Source organism: Equus quagga, chromosome 1 (genome assembly GCF_021613505.1).
Source record: "Equus quagga isolate Etosha38 chromosome 1, UCLA_HA_Equagga_1.0, whole genome shotgun sequence".
NCBI classification, from domain to species: Eukaryota; Metazoa; Chordata; class Mammalia; order Perissodactyla; family Equidae; genus Equus; species Equus quagga.
The window spans coordinates 11,888,276-11,905,266 of record NC_060267.1 but is presented as its reverse complement, the minus strand read 5'-3'; the positions used below and the strand labels follow the sequence as shown (position 1 = coordinate 11,905,266).

Below are 16,991 nucleotides of genomic sequence, written 5' to 3'. Positions count from 1 at the left end.
TCATTTCTAGGTGGGAATTTGAAAGCCTTGGTTTTTTCGAGTTGTAACAGAGCCAACACAAAGAAAGGAGAAGAGGGCCAAAGTGAGAGAACCCCACACTCGCAGGTCTCAAAGGAGACAGATGACAGCCAATAATAGTTTTGTTTTTATTTTATAAAACATGCAGTTTAAAACAAAATTTTAAAAAATAACAAGAAAACAAAACTTGGGACAGGAAAGTGGATGGAAGACAGATGCTTCTCAGCTGTCAGCAGGAGTGAAGCTAGCAGCCAAGCTTTGTCTAGGACCCAAAGGCCCTTTTGGCAATGATGGTGTTGGCAACACTGGTTTGCTAGAGCCACCAAGACTATACATGTTGGCCCCTCCAGGCATCCCTCAAGCAGTCAGAGACTTGAGCTAAGTCTTGAGCGCCTGTTGTATCCTGTCACTGTGCAGGACTTCAGTCCTTAGCCAACTAGGAACTGAGAGTTTTGATTCCAGGAGCTTCTCTGCCTGAATATTAATTACCCAGGATATTTATTAAGAATACCAATTACTTGCCATCTGGGTCAATTCTAGACTCTTCTTTTGGCCCACTATTTTGCAAAGATTGAAAAAGGAATCTGGCTCCTAGATCCTATGCAACAATTCTGCTGCATTCCAGTTCTATTAATAGCACCATCTGTAGACCCTGAGCAGGTCCAATTCTGGAAGTGGACAGGGTGTAGCCAACTTGGGAAGCCATCTCCCAGTTCTTGGGCCACAGAACACTGAAAGGAGAGGGAGCAATTCGTTGGGAGAGGGTGAGGTCAGAGCGCCAGCACTGAGGAGAAGACAGCTGCACCTGTCAGAGACAAAACCAAGAGCATTGACTCTTTAGATCAGTGCAGAAAACGCACCTGGGATACTTCTTGTCTTTTTTTTTAAAGACGGGCACCTGAGCTAACAACTGTTGCCAATCTTCTTGTTTTTCTTCTTCCCCCCAAAGCCCACCAGTACGTAGTTGTATATTCCAGTTGTGAGTGCCTCTGGTTGTGGCATGTGGGATGCCGCCTCAGCATGGCTTGATGAGTGGTGCCATGTCTGTGCCCAGGATCTGAACCAGCAGAACCCTGGGCCGCCGAAGAGAAGCACATGAACTCAACCACTTGGCCATGGGGCCAGCCCCTGGGATACTTCTTATGAAGGAAAAATGCAAGAGAAAAGAGGGCATAGACCTGCCCCAAATGTTTTAGAATTGGGCAAGAGGAAGTTAGGACTAATGGAGAGTTTCAATAATAAAATCTATTTCACTGAATGTTGGGAGGATTAAGTGCTTTGTAAACTGTTAAATGCTCTACATATATAAGGTAGGGGTAGTACCACTGTTAACATCACCATCATCATTGTTATTATGGTGGGTATAATCTTCACATTGCAATCAAAACCCACCCAGTCCAGTTTCCTTTGTCCCATCCCAGGCCTTACTTTTGGGACTTGTCTGGCCCTCAGGCTCAGGCACCTTCCAGTCCATCTTTCGGCCCTTCTCGTAAAGACCCTTGAGCACTTTGTGGAAGGACTCAGGCTCAGTGCCATTTTTGCTCAGCTCCAGATACTTTCGGTAGAGCTGAAGGGCTGTGCGGGCATCCTCAATACTGTCATGGGTCTCCCCTTGAATCTTCAGGTCTGGGGGAAGTAGAGGTGGAATAGTTTGGGACCTAGCAAAGGGAGGTAAGAACATATCCCCTACTCACATCCTAAACTCCCAATAAACAACAGTAAAAAACCTGGCTGCCCTTAAGGGAAAGAGCCAAACACCATCCCTAGTGTACAGAAGGGATATTGAAACTAATTAAGTCCATCAGTAACTCTCACCACTAACTCAGGGTCCTTTCTACTCCCCTTGGCCCCTCCAACACTTTTTCCTGCTCTTAATGAGTACCACAAGGGCCTACAAGGTGGAGCAACTCACCCAGAAAGTACCAAGCAAGGAATCGCAGGGAAATCATTCGTTTTCGGGGCATGTGAAACAAATAGACAGTGTCAAGGACTTGGTCCTTGGGCACCTGGCAGGGATAAAAGAGGGGAAACTGAAGGTAGGGGATCCATAATTTCCCATTCTCCAAAGCACAATGTATACCCTGGGGGCCCATGCTCAAAGAAGACTCTTAAAAGAGTATTGCCCAAACCATGAGGTTGATCACCCGGAAGTCCTTCTGCAGACCATGACCCACAAACTTGACTCCAATGTCTATAAGAAAACGAAGCTTTAAGTAGGTAGACTTGAGAGTTGTGAGGTGCTTAGAGGAAATCTTGGCATCGAGGTCTCCTGGCTTTATCCCCGAGTATTGAGTCAAGTAATCTACCACCTAGGGATAGAGAAAAGGACAAGTTGTCTAGAAAGCAAGGTGCAGAGTCTCCCCCCACTACTCTTCCCTGGGTTCTAGAGCACTCTAATAAGCACAGAGTCTATCTCACTTGCACCTCCATATCCTAATACCTGCTCCTGGGTTGAGATGTAGTCATCAATGAAGGGGATACCCTCATTGGGTCCCTGGCCCCGAACACAGGTAATCCTCGCTACTGACATCTGGCTTGGTTTGATGGTAGACTTAGTGCCATCACTGCGCAACTCTGCTTCCTCCTACACGAGAAGAGTTAATAAGGAAATCAGAGAAATGTTTATGACTCCTAATATCCCCAGAGTTCTGTCCCAACACCCCACACTTTGATCTGGGTTACCTCATTAAGGGTGACAAACTCAGCATCCAGGCCCACCAGGTCCCCGACCTGTGGCATCTCATTCAACATCAGTGGAATGAAGGTAGTATGTGTTTTCCGCTGCTTCCGTGCTAGTGAGGCTTCAGCTAGCAGAACACTTGCCTCAATAGGATTCTTGACTGGAAGGAGAATCCAGAAGACAGATGGCTGGGGATAGGAAGTGACTAGGGGAGGGAAGCCCACGGTGGCTGACGAGAGACCGGGCTACACTGTGATTCTTCAATAATCAAAGCATGTGAGTAAAAAGATCATGTCTAATGAACAGAGTAGGTAGATGGAAAGGTCAAATCATAAAATTATCAAGAGATATTCTAGGGGGGCCAGCCCCGTGGCCAAGTGGTTAAGTTCATGCACTCTACTGCAGCAGCCCAGGGTTTTGCTGGTTGGGATCCTGGGCATGGACATGGCACCACTTAGGCCACGATGAGGTGGCATCCCACATGCCACAACCAGAAGGACCCACAACTAAAAATGCACAACTATGTATCAGGGGGCTTTGGGGAGAAAAAGGAAAATAAAAAATCTTTAAAAAACCCAAAAAATAAAAAAAAGAGATGTTCTAGGAAAAAACAAGAGTCAAGAGAGGAAAGAATGAGATTTCCACTTCGGACTTTAGCTTAGAAAATCCAGAAAAATAAAGTTGCAGAGAAACTATGGTTTAAAGGCACCAAAAAGGGACTTAATAAGGAGCTCATCTCCAAAAGAAGATCTTCACTTGGAGATAAGGATGATTAGACTCAAAATCATACCCTTAGCCACTTTGATCAGACTTCCCCCATCACCTCTTCCCCACTACACCCTCAGGATCTCCACCTTCTAGATTTAAGGCCTGATGAGGAGGAATCTCTTTAGTATATCTGAAAATATTAACACTGGTTACAGATCCTAATCTTAACAAGCTATTTCCCAGATCTCTTCATGAAGACCAGTCTCAACTGCCCACACCCTTGGTTCTACTCTGTACCACTTACTGTTTAGGTTGTATTTGGAATTAAGATTCCTTTTGATGTAATAAAGGATAGCAGGCACTTTCCAATTCATGTCAAACTGCACAGCTTCATGCTATAAAAGAAAAAGCACTTAATGGCCTATGTATATGTCTCTTTTTCCTTTTCTCCAAGTCAGACAGAAGACAAGACTCAGGCACTACTTTTAGTTTTACTAATGCTTTTTATTCTTGAGGACCCATCCTTCCCTCCTAAATCTGCCTGGCATTCTCTAGGGCACTGAGGATGAGGATGCTCAGTAAAGGGGGAGATGAAAGAATGGAATGTGTTACAACTAACCTTATCAATAGGTTCAATAAGAAAGTCATTGAAGAGATACCACTGCTGGTGGGTAACGCCCTGTGGAGATAATAGAGAAAGACTGATGCCAAAGTGATGGCTGGACCACTCTGGCTCAGACTCAAGATAAGGACAGATCTGGGACTCCATCATGGCCACCACTGGCAGCATCCATGCCCTGTATTACCTCACTCACCTCCTTGCGCTGGTGGTAGGTCTCTCCGACTTTAATGTGAGCCACCAGGCTGCCCCCTGTGCGTGAGTCCAGGATGTGTACCACAGTAGCCATCAGGTCATACACATAGACACCATGCTCCTCCTCTGCCCTGGCTGGGCCCCACTGTGAGGGGGGTACCCAGGCTGCTAAGCTAAGTTTAAGGATGGGGAAGGAAGGGGAATGGGGACAGAGGACAGGGAGTTTGGGGTATGGGGATAGGGGACCAGGGTGGGTTATCTCCATCCTAACCCATCTATGGCTCCCAACACTGAACTGAGTCACTCTGGAAGAGCCCACAACTAGTAAATACTAGGCCTTAATCCTTTTCTTTTCCCTATACTAACTTCTGCCTTCCCCCTGTCCTGCTTCTGCCCCAACCTTCTCTCCCTTATTCCCCTTCCTTTTCCCAGTTTTTCAACAACCTGCATCTCATCCCCATCAGTCCAATTGCAAACATCCAGCCCTTTGTTCTTGGTCATCTTCATGCGAATGGAGAAAGGAAGCCAGACATTCTTCAACTCCTCAATGGAGGGACACATCAGCATGCCCTCTGGACTCCCTAGTTCCTTCCTATCAGGACAGGAGAATCGGAAATTTGTTCTGAGGAGATCTAGCCAGTGACAAGAGGAGCCACTGGGTAGTTCAATCCTTTGACCGTTCCCAAGACAGTACCTACCAATCAGCCAAAGCAAACTCTTTATTCTTGGAGATTTCCCCACCACGCTTCTTTATTGCCATCTTGAAGGCAACCTGAACACAAAGGGGAAAATATCCAATTCCCCAGGAACATGAATAATCACATATGGAAGTTAGAAGAGGGAGAAAACTAAAAAGTACTCCTAACGCCCTGTTTCCAGCCCCGGTCTTTACCTCAGCCTGCACTCTCCAGAAATCAGCTTCTTTCAGGCTGTTCACCTCACAATTGATGACAAGAATATCTGGCAGATGGCGGATGTTGCGGGTCTGAATCTGAGAAGATAAAACAAACAAGGAATGGCAGGGGGCTACAGGGAGAGAAACTTGGACAGGAACTGTGAAACCTGGACCTGCATCCTCAAGTTGGGATTCTTCCCATTCCCTATAGAGCCCTGGATGGCAGTGCTGACACAGCCAGCCCCACATGAGACCATGGCTGAGTCCCCCACACGGCAGTACTCGAGTCCAGTGCAAGAGCCCACTCACCGTGGGCTGGTACTTTTCACAGTTGTCACACCAGGCCTGTGTATTCTGCTCCAGGCAGATGCTTCGCTTCAGCACCTGAGCAAAGTCACAGTTCTTCCCAGTTTTATCTGAGGGGAAACTAGATGCTTCACTCCAGGTTCTCCCTTATACCCACCCTTAGCCCCCCAACACCCTCTCCTTGATGTTACAGGACATTTGGGGGAGCCTTCCCAACCCAGCTGCAGGGTATACCACTGTTGCTACCCTCAGGGTAGGAGAGCGTGAAGAGCAGGGTGGATGAGGCTCGCACGGTCTCACTGCCACAGCGGCAGAGGCTGCAGTTCTCCATCTCACAGCTGAACAGCTGCCCAATGACAGAGTCCCCCGAAGAGCAAAAGCTGCTAAGAGTGGAGAGGGTAACACATGCACACTGAGGGAGTCAGAAGATCCTTTAAGTCACAGAGGGGCCTGTCATGGTGGCTTTCACTATTCCTGTCCCGATTCCATACCTGCCTCCAGCACCTCGATAAGCCTGGGGTACTTCCAGCTCTTGCATATCCTGATGCAGCTGAGTGAGAATGAAGCGATTCCACCTCTGAATGAGCCTGGCCAGGTTGCCCTTGCCTGAAGCCTCATCTGAGTCAGCCAGGATCAGACCAAGGGCTGAGGCCTCAGGAATGGTGCGGAATGCCCGAAGAAAATTACTGCCCTGGAATCCAGAAAGCGTGTTGTGGAAAGGGGTTATTTTTCTCTTTTGTGGCCATTTGCACAGTGATGTCCCTGCCTACAGTCCACCTCCCTTCCCCTTTTATTGTCCCAGGTCTCCAGGTACTGACCTGACAGGGGTCACCTCGGGAGAGATCCAACATGTGGAAGAGGAAGCCCAGCTCACATGCTAGGCAAAACTCCTTTTGGCAAAGGTGGTTCTGGATTAGACAGCGCACAGGCTCCAGGAAGTAGAGCACCTGGAGGGAAGAGCAGGAAAAGTGAGGCAGGCAACTGGTACAGGGAGGAAGAGAGAAGGGAAGCTTAAGTGAGCCAGTGGAGAATAAAAAGCAGGAGTCCACTGAAGTGGAGCTCAGAGAGGAGACGTGAAGACTGTGGGGCAAGAAAGAATGGTAGGAGGCCAGGGTAAAGTGGGCTTGTTGGAGAAACCTGGAACACGTCCAAGTCGCAGGAACACCTACGCTTACCTGGATCATGCAGTTACAGTAGGCATTGGGGATGTGGGGCTCTAATCCAGCAAACAGGGTCTTATTGTAGTGTTTGAAGTCAAAGTCCTCCAGCCCCAGCTTCGAGTATTTGATGGTCACCTGACGCAGAAATAGTCTGAGCAAGATGAAGACAGCCTCGGAGTCCCCTAAATCTCTGCAGTAGTTATAACGTTCTCCAAAACCTCCCTCCTGAGTCCTTCAATACTCTCTCATATGACCACCTTCCCCGGAACCTTTCCCCATATCCCAGAGGGCTCCCGCTGGTATCCCCCAGCACCTTGCGGTATTTCTTAGAGACCATGTGGAGATGTGGCTCCTCTTCCCGCCCTATTGGTGACTCAGTGACCTGGCTGAAGCTGTCAAATTCACTGTCTGACTCCTTGAGTCGGTAAGGAATCTAGAATTTTAAAAAAAGAGGTAAACTTGTTGGATGCCTTAATCCTCTTTGGTTTTCCCCTACCTTTATCCCAACACTGAAACAGCCAGCAAGTCCTGAACCTTCTAATTTCATAGGGTTTCCAGCATCCACTCCTTCCTTTTTATTCGCATGGGTGTCACCCTACCTTATCACAGCTGGACAACTGTGGTGGCTTCCACACACACTCTGTCCAGCATACCGCTACCTAACTAACCATCCCAGAACGCCCCTTCAGTGCATCACTTCTACTATACACTGGCTTTCGAGGTTTCAGAACAGGGCCTTTTCCAACCTTAATCTCTCACTATTTCCCAGTGCTAACAGCCCCTCCAGCCAGACTGACAGAATCATAGTCCCCATGAGACACTTCTTTTGCAGTCATGCTTCCTGAGACCTTTGCTAACACTGATCTCTCATCTTGAATATACTCCCCCTTTCCAGCTCAATATCCACCCCTTTCAGTGTGCCTCCCCCAATCACTCCAGCCCAGAGTAACATTTTCCCTCCAAACAGCTCTGCCACTGAATGCTTCTAACATTCCTTTAGCATTTAATAATAGAAAATAAATAATTTCTGTTATGGACAGGTCTTATCTTCACCAACCAAACATTAAACTTCTTAAGAGCAAGGACCCTATCTTCTATGTCTCTGAATCCTCCCTAACACCTAGCATAGTACCTTCAACTAAGGAGGCCTGGAAAAAACCTTTACTAACTGAAAACAAAAACTACTGAAGGCTAGTGAAGGAAGGAGCCAGGAGAAATGCCAATGGTTTGGGGTGGGGGCTGACCCTCTCCCCTCTGAACATACCTGATTGCGCAGCCTGGTGCGGGGGTTGGGGGCATAGCCAATGAAGCCCACTTTCTTCATGGTGCGCAGAATCTCTGCATCCACAGGGGGTGCTCTCCTGCAATTTGATTTAGTTCTAGGGGCTTGAAGGCTGTTGTGTCTGCCCATCCAATCCCAACTCCCCAAGAGGTCAGAAAAAAAGAGAATACTGAAGGGAGACAAAAATCAGGACAGACATAGAATAATGACAGGGCCCGCAGAGAATCCTGGCATCTTGGCCCTTTCCCCCTCCCTCCTTTTGGCCCAGATGGGAGGTACAACCTGGGAGCTGGAGCGGAGTTGGCAGCAGGCCAGTCAGAGAGAAGTGTGTCGGTGGTGAGTGGGACAGGGATGAGGGAAAGAGGCAGCAAGTCCTGGCTCCAGTCCAGAGGAGGCAGTGAGTCCACGAGACAGGGCAAAGCAAACTCAGTCTCACGGGAGTAGGGGTTAAAGGAAGGCTCAGGGGAATCAGTCCAGAGGTGCACACAGCCCTCAGAATCCCCAAAGGCCAGGGCCTGCTTGCTGGCTGACACATCAAATGTCATTAGCAGAGGCCCCACAGGATTCACATGAAAGATGTCTGCTGGGTTGGCCAGGCCTGTGGGCTCACAAAACTGGCACTGCCCTAGGAGGGAAGAGGAAGCCCAGTGAGCCCTGTAAGTTGAAAGGGAGCCGTCCTTTTATGCCCTTCCAACCCTCTTAGCCTGGTATCAAGGAAAGACGGGCTCCAAATCCATGCCTAGAGATGGAGAGAACACCATCTGATGCCTTTCTAAAAACCCCAGGTAAGTCTCCTACCCAGCAAAGGGCAGTTCTGAAGTTGTACTGCCTGCTCCACCTTTATCTTTTTCTGCGTTGTTCACACCCAGGGAGAAAACAGAAGATCTAATCTCTGACCAAACCTAAGAGAGAATCTGAGCCCTCACTGAAAGGTTACTTTTCCCCCCCAACAGATTCCTGGGAGTATACACCTTCTGGCGCCTAGTTTCCCTTCCCTCATCTGCCCCTCCTACCCCATCCTCCATCCCCTTCATACCTGACTGAGAGATGATAGCAAGACGAGAAGTATATGTAGGGATGAAGCGCAAGAAGGCAGGATCCACATGTACTTGAAGTGGTGTGATGGCACGCATCATGCGCAGATCATACACCTTGAGGAAACGGTCGCAGGCCAGGCCGGTGAGGCGGCTGGAGAAGCCACAGGCAGCCAACAGGTTGCCATGTACATCAAAATCTGACAGACTCCCTGAGAAAGCATCAAACTCATGCTCCACCTTAAAAGTACGGAGGTCTCGCAGGGAAACCTGAAGAAGAGATAACTTGGTTATCTGCCAACACTGTTATTAGGAAGAGTACCTGCCACCTACCTAACCCTGTGAGTCTGCTACCAAAAGAACTAACACTCCAGGATATGGGCAATTAAAGCACAGAAAAGGCAAAAAGAGAAGCCCAGAGCTGGAAGGGACCCCAAAGAGAACTCTCGTTTACTTTTTTGTCTCTAAGGTACCTAGTTACAACAGAAAACATCAGGCTGAAAGGTAATCTCATAGCATAACACGGCTGAGGAGGAACTCAACTCACTCCTCCCATCCCTCCAACTCCAGCCTCAGAATTGAGGAAATAGCAGAGCGCAATCACACATCAGTGAGACAGGGTCCCGTGGTGGGAGGAAAAATGGAACTTAGCCACCTTGCCAGATGTATGACCACAGAAGAAGAAGCGATTTGTCTGTCTCATGATGGTGACTCCAGGTGTCTCGACTGCATACTGGGGAGGGAAGCAGAAAAAACCAGTGAGAATGATTCTTCCCACAGACTAAAGGAACAGAAAGGTCACACGCACGTTCCAGTCAGGCATGTTCCCAGCCCAGGTATATCCTGCCCCCCCATAACCTCAGGCCCTGCCTGGGTTTTTCCTGCCCGAGGCTTGTACCTTCTGAGTCTCCTGGACAGTGTTAAGGTCAATCTCCAATATGTGGTTCTGTAGCCCACCAACGAGCAGAGTGCTGCTGTCAGTCAGCAGAAGACTGTGCATATCCTCACTCTCATCCAGCCTGCGGGGGAGAGGAGAGGCTAAGGGGCTGGGGTCTCAAAAAACTTCCAATCCTTTAGCCTTTCCACCCTATGAGGGACCCTCTTTCCCAGTCCAGAGCTGAGAAGCCACTTACAGGTAATCAAATATAATGAGGCCCCCACGGGCCATATACTTGAGGTTGTTCTTGGTGAGAAAAAGAATACCATTCTCCAGGCTCTGGATCTGCCGAATGTCATCACTGCCATTGACCTGAAAGGATGAGTAGCGCTCCAAGGCTGGACCAAAAAATGAAGTGGCATGGCCCTGTAGGGAGCAAAAAGATGAGAGACACCCTGAGTGGAGGGGCAGGGCCATCCCAGATGCAAGTCAGGAACTGGATGTTGCTCAGCTTTTCTCCTTCTTGCCTGGCCTTTCTGGCTAGCAGCAACTAAGGCATAAGGTCAGGGACCAATATTAGTGATAAAGACAGTGATAATACTATCTCAAGTTTGTTTAATGCTTTACAAAGTATTTTTGTAAACTCTACCTCATTTTATCCTCACAGTGACCCTGCTGAATAACTAATGGCTCAGTTGGTTAGAACAGTGTTCAGAAGATCAAGAATGTGGGTCCATGGGCCAGCCCGGTAGCACAGCAGTTAAGTTCGCATGTTCTGCTTCTCGGCGGCCCAGGGTTCGCCGGTTTGGATCCCGGGTGCAGACATGGCACTGCTTGGCAAGCCATGCTGTGGTAGGCATTCCACGTATAAAGTAGAGGAAGATGGGCACGGATGTTAGCTCAGGGCCAGCCTTCCTCAGAAAAAAAAGGATTGCCAGTAGTTAGCTCTGGGCTAATATTCCTCAAAAAAAAAAAAAAAAAAAAAAAAAGTGGGTCCAGTCCTTCACTGGCCAGCTGGCTTTCTTATGTTCCACAGTCAAGTCTTAATCTCTACTAGACATCTGGGAAATGTGTCCTGTGGGTCACAGGCTGGAATAGAGAGAATGCGAAACTCATTCCACCCCTGGCTCCTATGACATCATTCACTCCTGGTTTCTCTCCTGACTCTGAGCTCATACTTTCTCCTTATGTGCTCCCCTTCTGACCACTCTTGACACATGGCTATTCCCAGCCCACTATCTTCTCACGCTGCTGGTCTTCCTAGGCAGTCTTATCCACTCTTAAGGTTTTAATCATTCATCCTAAAGCTGATGAATCCTAATTTCTTTCCTTAGCCCAGAACACTAGCTCAAGCTTCAGACTAACACATCCAAACACCTACTAAACATCTCTCCTTAGACATCCCATGAGAACCTCAAACTCATTACATCCTAAATTAAATTCACCATTTTTACTCCGTTTCAGTTCTTCTTAACTGTATTCCCTATGATACCATGATCTACCCAGTGGACTAAGTTACTGGTAGTCAACTTAAGTCTTGTTTATTTTACTTCCTAAATGTTTCTCAAATGTGTTCTCATGTACACATATCTACAGGGCTTCATTCAAGCCTTCCTATTTTATGTGAACTACTACAATAGCCTACAAACTGATCTCACTGAGTCCTGCCCTGTCCCCCTTAAATCAAACTCTATAATGCTACCTCAGCACTCCACCTAAGATGCAAACTGGACCTTGTCAGTGTGGATAAAAATCTTCAGTGGCCTGAAGGATCAAGTCTAAGCTCTTTTAATGTAGCATATGAGATTTTTCTAGAATGTTCTTCTCCCAGATATCTGCACAGATCCTTCCCTCCCTTTTAGAATGGACATCTTGGGGGCTGCCCTGGTGGCACAGCAGTTAAGTGCCCATGTTCCGCTTCGGCAGCCTGGGGTTCGCCAGTTTGCATCCCGGGTGTGGACATGGCACCGCTTGGCAAGCCATGCTGTGGGAGGCATCCCACATATAAAGTAGAGGGAGATGGGCACAGATGTTAGCTCAGGGCCAGTCTTCGTCAGCAAAAAGAGGAGGATTGGCAGCAGATATTAGCTCAGGGCTAATCTTCCTCAAAAAAAAAAAAAAAGGAATGGACACCTTGGCCTGCATCCAGGTCTCTACTCAAGTGTGACTTTATCAGAGAGACCTTCCCTGAACAACTATCTAAAATAACAACAGCTCCCAGCCTTCATTACCTCAACCCCCTTATTCTACCTGATTTTTTTAAGGTAACACCTGGTATATTATAAATGTATTTTTGCTGCCTTTTTTAATGCTTATTACAAACCTAGAACACAGAGCAAGGTCTGGCACCTGGCAGGTGCTCGAAAAACACTGGTTGAATGAAGAAATGTCTAACGCTTCAGCTTCAGCTTCCAGTCCTAATTGCTTGTAGTTCCTGCACTCTCCAATCACCAAGCTATGTAACATCTTGGGAATCTGTTTATCCTGTTGCTTTTGCCAACACAGCATTGTTCCCTATTCTTTACCTGACTCCTACTCATCTCTCAAGACTCAGTTCAGGTGACACTTCCTTCTTGAGGCCCTCTGACCCTCCTCCATGTTCATCAGCACCCAGTACATATTTTCACACTGGCACTTAGTAGTTTATAACCTAAATTCACAATTAATAAGTTAAAGAGTTTAGTTTCTTCTAACATACCATGAAATTACCGGTTTATATGTCTTTTTTCCTCGTTGTCCTGTGAAGTCTTTGAGGGCAAGGATTATGTTTAGTCAGTTTTATTCCTGGGCCTAGCATGGCAGTAGACACTGCCTACTGAAATGAATGTATTATCAAAAAAATTCACTTTCTAACAGAGAAACAAGTCATGTACTATCAAAGGTAAATTAGTAAACCCAGAATGGCATGTTATTTCTTACAAAAGCTTCCAGTTTCCTAGCATACTGGCAATATGGATACACATTTTAAAAAATTAACATTGATAACTGCTCTCAGAGAGGTTAAAATCAGCCAGAGAAGACAAAATTATTCCATGTAAGATATGCAAAAACATGCATTAAACATTCTATAATTATAAAAATGGAAAAGAGAAGAGGGCATTAAAGACTGGATTTGGATGGCTACAGACTACCTAATGGGTACAGTTATCAAGATTAAACAAAGCATGAATGGGCAAACTGTAGTAGAAACGGGATGCCTTCTGAAAAAAAGAACACCTATGTAACTCATCCCTGGACCCTATGACTCCCATTTTCTCCCTCCACTCCCCTCCTCTTGGTTTGACTTAGTGACCCAGCTAACTCTCATCACCTCAACTCAGTTCAGGCTCCCTGAGAAATAGCTGTCCTTGGGCTAAAACCAGATAAAAGACCTCCAACATCTTCTTTCAGGCCTTACAAAGGGGTACAGTTCTTACCCCATGGCTTCCCACCCACAGCATCTCCTCGTGCAAGTCAAAGTGGGAGACGGAGACAGGCACACCCACTTCAGCCACCACACTGTGCAATTCAGAGTAGACACCTTCCATTATATGCACTGACTCCTGGACAGGAAGCGCCTCCAAGGCCACTCCCTCCGGGTCCAGCTCCACATTCTGTAGTAGACTTGGGTTCAGGTGGGCATCCAGGACAGGGTCCAAGGCAGAATGCATGGCCGGGGCATACTCTGCTAGTCCAGGGTCCAGACCCTCAAAGTTCATGATGACGATGGCAGCAGATTAGACCTGTGTCACACCCTGCCTTGCCACAGCCCCTTTAGATGCCTGACCCAAACTTCAGCAGGACGGCACCAGTGGGCCTACAATGGACATCCTGGCCTGCAAAGGGAAAGAGGGAGCTGAGTCAGGGGTACTTGTATTTAGTGTGTTCTAGGTTATACCGGCAGGAGGGAGATGAGGCAAGGAGAAGATGAGAGAACGCCAAGCAGGGGATGAAGCAGGCAGGAAAGGGATGGGCAGTGGGGTAGAAAAGTGTTGTCCCTTCCTTTTCTCCTCTAGGCCCTCTGTACTCCCCACCATCCCACTATCTAACCTCCCTTAAGGCCTGCTCACTTGCCTGGTTCAGCCCAGAACTATCAGTGGAAGGAGCAGCAAGTGCGGGGGTAGGAGTTAGGTAGAGGGGCCTAAGGTGCTTGTTTCCCAAAATTAGGTGTGGGGGTGGGGGGTTTGTAGGTGAGAACAAGAGAAGTCAGTTTCCCAGAATCCTCCACAACGTTACCCAGGATTCTCTAAGGGGAAATAAGAATGGCCAGTTACCCACAATTGGGGCGGGGGTAGAGGGATGTGATGGAAATGGCTAGTTACCCAGAATTCTCTGGGGGAACCAGAGAAATCAATTACCCAGAATTCTCCCCCTGCGGCCGGGAGGGGAGGGATTAGGGCAGGGGTCAGATGTGTTCCTGGGATGCTTACGGGGATTGGGTCATTACCAAGATTTCTCCATGGCGGATATTTTGGAGCGCGTGGAATTAAAACGAGTAGGGGGAGAGCAAACGCCGTCAGCTCCGCGGGAAATTCCAGTTTCCCCAATTCTCCCCCGCACCTCAGGCTCAACCTAACCCTACGGCGGAAAGAACAGCGGGCGCCCAGTCGCAGCTTCCAATCAGGAAGGGTTTGGGGCTCACCTCAGCCAATCAGAAGGAGCCAGCTACGGCCGGCTCCACGGGAAGACGTGTGACGCAGGGGCTGGGCGAAAGCAAGGGTTACGGAACGCCGCTGAGGACAAATGCAGTCAGACCCTGGACCTTTGGCGTCGTGAAGAGTAACCGCTTCTCTTTTAAGGCTTCTGTGAACAAAATTAGAGAGCGCCAGACTTGGAAACAGAATTTTGTGCTCTCTGTAACTTTAGAAACTGTGGAATAAGGAGCACCCAGGGCAAAGCACTGGGACTCGACTGTTGGGTATTCCCGGCATGGGTCGGTCCACCCCCTCTTCCTGCGGTGCTCTTGTGAGCTACTCCGCCACCTCCGCCCCTGTTGCCCCCGAAACTCGCTGGCATTTCCTATCATTTCCAGATACGGGAGAGAAAAAAAGGAAGCGGGAGGCAGGCTCCTAACTCGCCTCAGTAGCTGCATATTCTAGGATTCTAAAGGCGTCCATCTGAAATTCCCATCTGTGATGATTCCCTCCCCAGAGGCCCCGGCAATATTCCCAGGGAACAGGACCCTTCAGCCATCAAATTCCCCTGCCTCTTGGAACTAGACATTACCTCTCAGAGGGGCATGAGCACGGCAAATTAAGGCATTTGCCTTCCTCAAACTGTTACAGATTTAGCGTCAGCAGTTATTCAGAGGGATTCTTGGGGCCTGACTCTGAGCTTGAACTGCTTTGGAATGGGGCCAGGTTGTGAAATTTCTTGGGGCACTTTAGCTCAGTTTCTAAAGGCCACACAGCGGGCCTCTCTGGTGGAAGGAATTCCTCACAGAGGATACAGTCTTAAAGCATTTCTCTCTCAGCGAAGGATGTTAAATAGGCCTTCATAAAAAGACCTCAGGATTTAGACTTCCAGGACTCAGCCAGAGGTCATAGTCCGAGAGAAAAACACCTCAACTCAGAGAGTCTCTCAAACTAATCTGACTTCACAGGGCCCTAGATTTGAAATCTTGCAAAAAGATGGGTGCTGAGACATCTAGATGGTTACCTATACTTTGAGAAATTTCCATATTGAGGTCTCAAATTGAGATAGACTTTATAGACCCATGAGAATTACAGGGCTTCAGCTACCCAGAGATACCTGGGCTAAAAGAGCTACTTTATAAAGATGCTCTGTCTTCTCACAGTGATATAATGGAATGATTGAAAATGCAGGATCTGAAGCCAGATGGTCTGCACTGGAATTCTGGCCAGTTAGTAGCTCTCTGATCTTGGGCAAGTTACTTCTCTGCACCTCAGTATCCTCCTCTGAAAATGTGGGGCCAAAAATAGTACCTACCTCACTGGGTTGTTGTGAGAATTAGATGGGTTAATACATGAAATGTGCTTAGACCAAGTACTTGGCATAAAGTGAGAGTTGGATATATATTAGCCATCATTATTAACCATCTGGGGGAACTTCAACTGCATTTGGAGTCTGGACATCCAACAGGAAAGGCCTGCCTGGGAGTGTCTTGTGAACATGATTTGCATAACGGTTGAGGCCCTGCTGACGTCAAGGGCTCCTTGCAGCATCAGGGCAGATCTAGTCCTGGAAGTAGTTCCTGCCACACAGCAGTCCCACAATCACCCCACCAATCTTGCTTCCGATTCAACTCCTGAAGCACCAGGAAGTGAAACAAAGCGGCAGAGCCTCGTGTCTCCAGCTCACCCTTGTCCCTCTCATCCCATCCCCCAGGGCTCCACTTCCTCCTCCTCCTTTTCACCTGTCAACTCCTATCATTTAGGACTCCCAGATGGGGACCAGAAGTGGGAAGAGCATAGGAGACATTATACACAACTGAGGTGAGCTCCCCTGCCCGCCCGCTCCCCCAGTTCCTTGTTCCATTTGAGTCCATATGTAGGGAGAGGCAAACCATTTCTCACTCAAACTGAGATAACCTCTCCGATGCTGGAAATGTTTTATCCAAAGGGTGGATTTATCACGGAGTCATAGTATTTGAATCAGAAGTTTCATTGGGCAGCTGTGAATAGTTCTAAGGGAAGGAAGACCTCTATCAAGGGTCATTTTCTCAGAAGAAAAGTCAACCCCTTGGGGAGGCTTTGGGAGCCATCTGTGTGGTCACCCATGGCCTCATTCTGACGTCCACATTGTTCTGGGACCCTCCACTGGGGTTGGGGCAGTCCCGGATTTGGACCACCCTCCACTCCCACACCCAACCTCACACTCTCAGTTGTTTCACTGGATGTTGCATCAGGGAGGGTGATGAAATCAGTGTCAGTGGATTTTACCCGTGGATGCAACAGGCTGAAGGACCGGCTGGGGTCACTGACACTGTGCACCTTTGACTACCTGGACTTCCTAGCCATGGGGTAGGGGTTGGGTACTGGAATATGTAAATTGGATTTCTAGCCTTTGCTTAAACTGTCTCAAAAGAACCATCACCTGCATTCCACAGAGCCTTTGAAACTCTGGGCCACTAAGGTTGAGGAATCAGATGGTTCTTAGCAACAACTGTCTCCCTCCAACAGCCTTCCTAGTGTCCACAGAGAGGCCTGAAGTGGGGGAGCAATAATACTTTACACAGCACTTGTATGGCTTCCCTGTTCACAAAGTGCCTTTGAGAC

At 48.0% G+C, this 16,991-nt stretch overlaps 1 protein-coding gene across 5 annotated transcripts; it reads right to left on the bottom strand.

The window, feature by feature from the left end:
• Positions 1-127: 127 nt before the first annotated feature.
• On the bottom strand, positions 128-15,416 carry PAN2 (poly(A) specific ribonuclease subunit PAN2). 5 transcript variants are annotated; one of them, XM_046655723.1, is made up of 26 exons: positions 14,201-15,416; positions 13,191-13,589; positions 10,031-10,200; positions 9,796-9,916; positions 9,553-9,630; positions 8,900-9,167; positions 8,146-8,488; positions 7,846-7,942; positions 6,895-7,014; positions 6,597-6,716; positions 6,240-6,368; positions 5,913-6,112; positions 5,656-5,801; positions 5,425-5,531; positions 5,113-5,211; positions 4,919-4,992; positions 4,665-4,812; positions 4,222-4,365; positions 4,026-4,085; positions 3,711-3,801; positions 2,701-2,858; positions 2,459-2,602; positions 2,148-2,327; positions 1,931-2,024; positions 1,447-1,644; positions 128-823 (listed from the first exon to the last, which is right to left on the bottom strand). In XM_046655723.1, exons 2-26 carry the CDS (start codon positions 13,470-13,472, stop codon positions 789-791), a joined length of 3,606 nt encoding a protein of 1,201 aa, XP_046511679.1. In that variant the 5' UTR covers positions 13,473-13,589; positions 14,201-15,416; the 3' UTR covers positions 128-788. The 5 variants fall into 5 exon arrangements, with proteins under 5 accessions (XP_046511679.1, XP_046511673.1, XP_046511691.1 ...); XM_046655717.1 differs by having other exon boundaries at positions 5,656-5,804; positions 14,201-15,414; XM_046655735.1 differs by having other exon boundaries at positions 5,668-5,801; positions 14,201-15,413.
• Between the last annotated feature and the right edge of the window lie 1,575 nt (positions 15,417-16,991).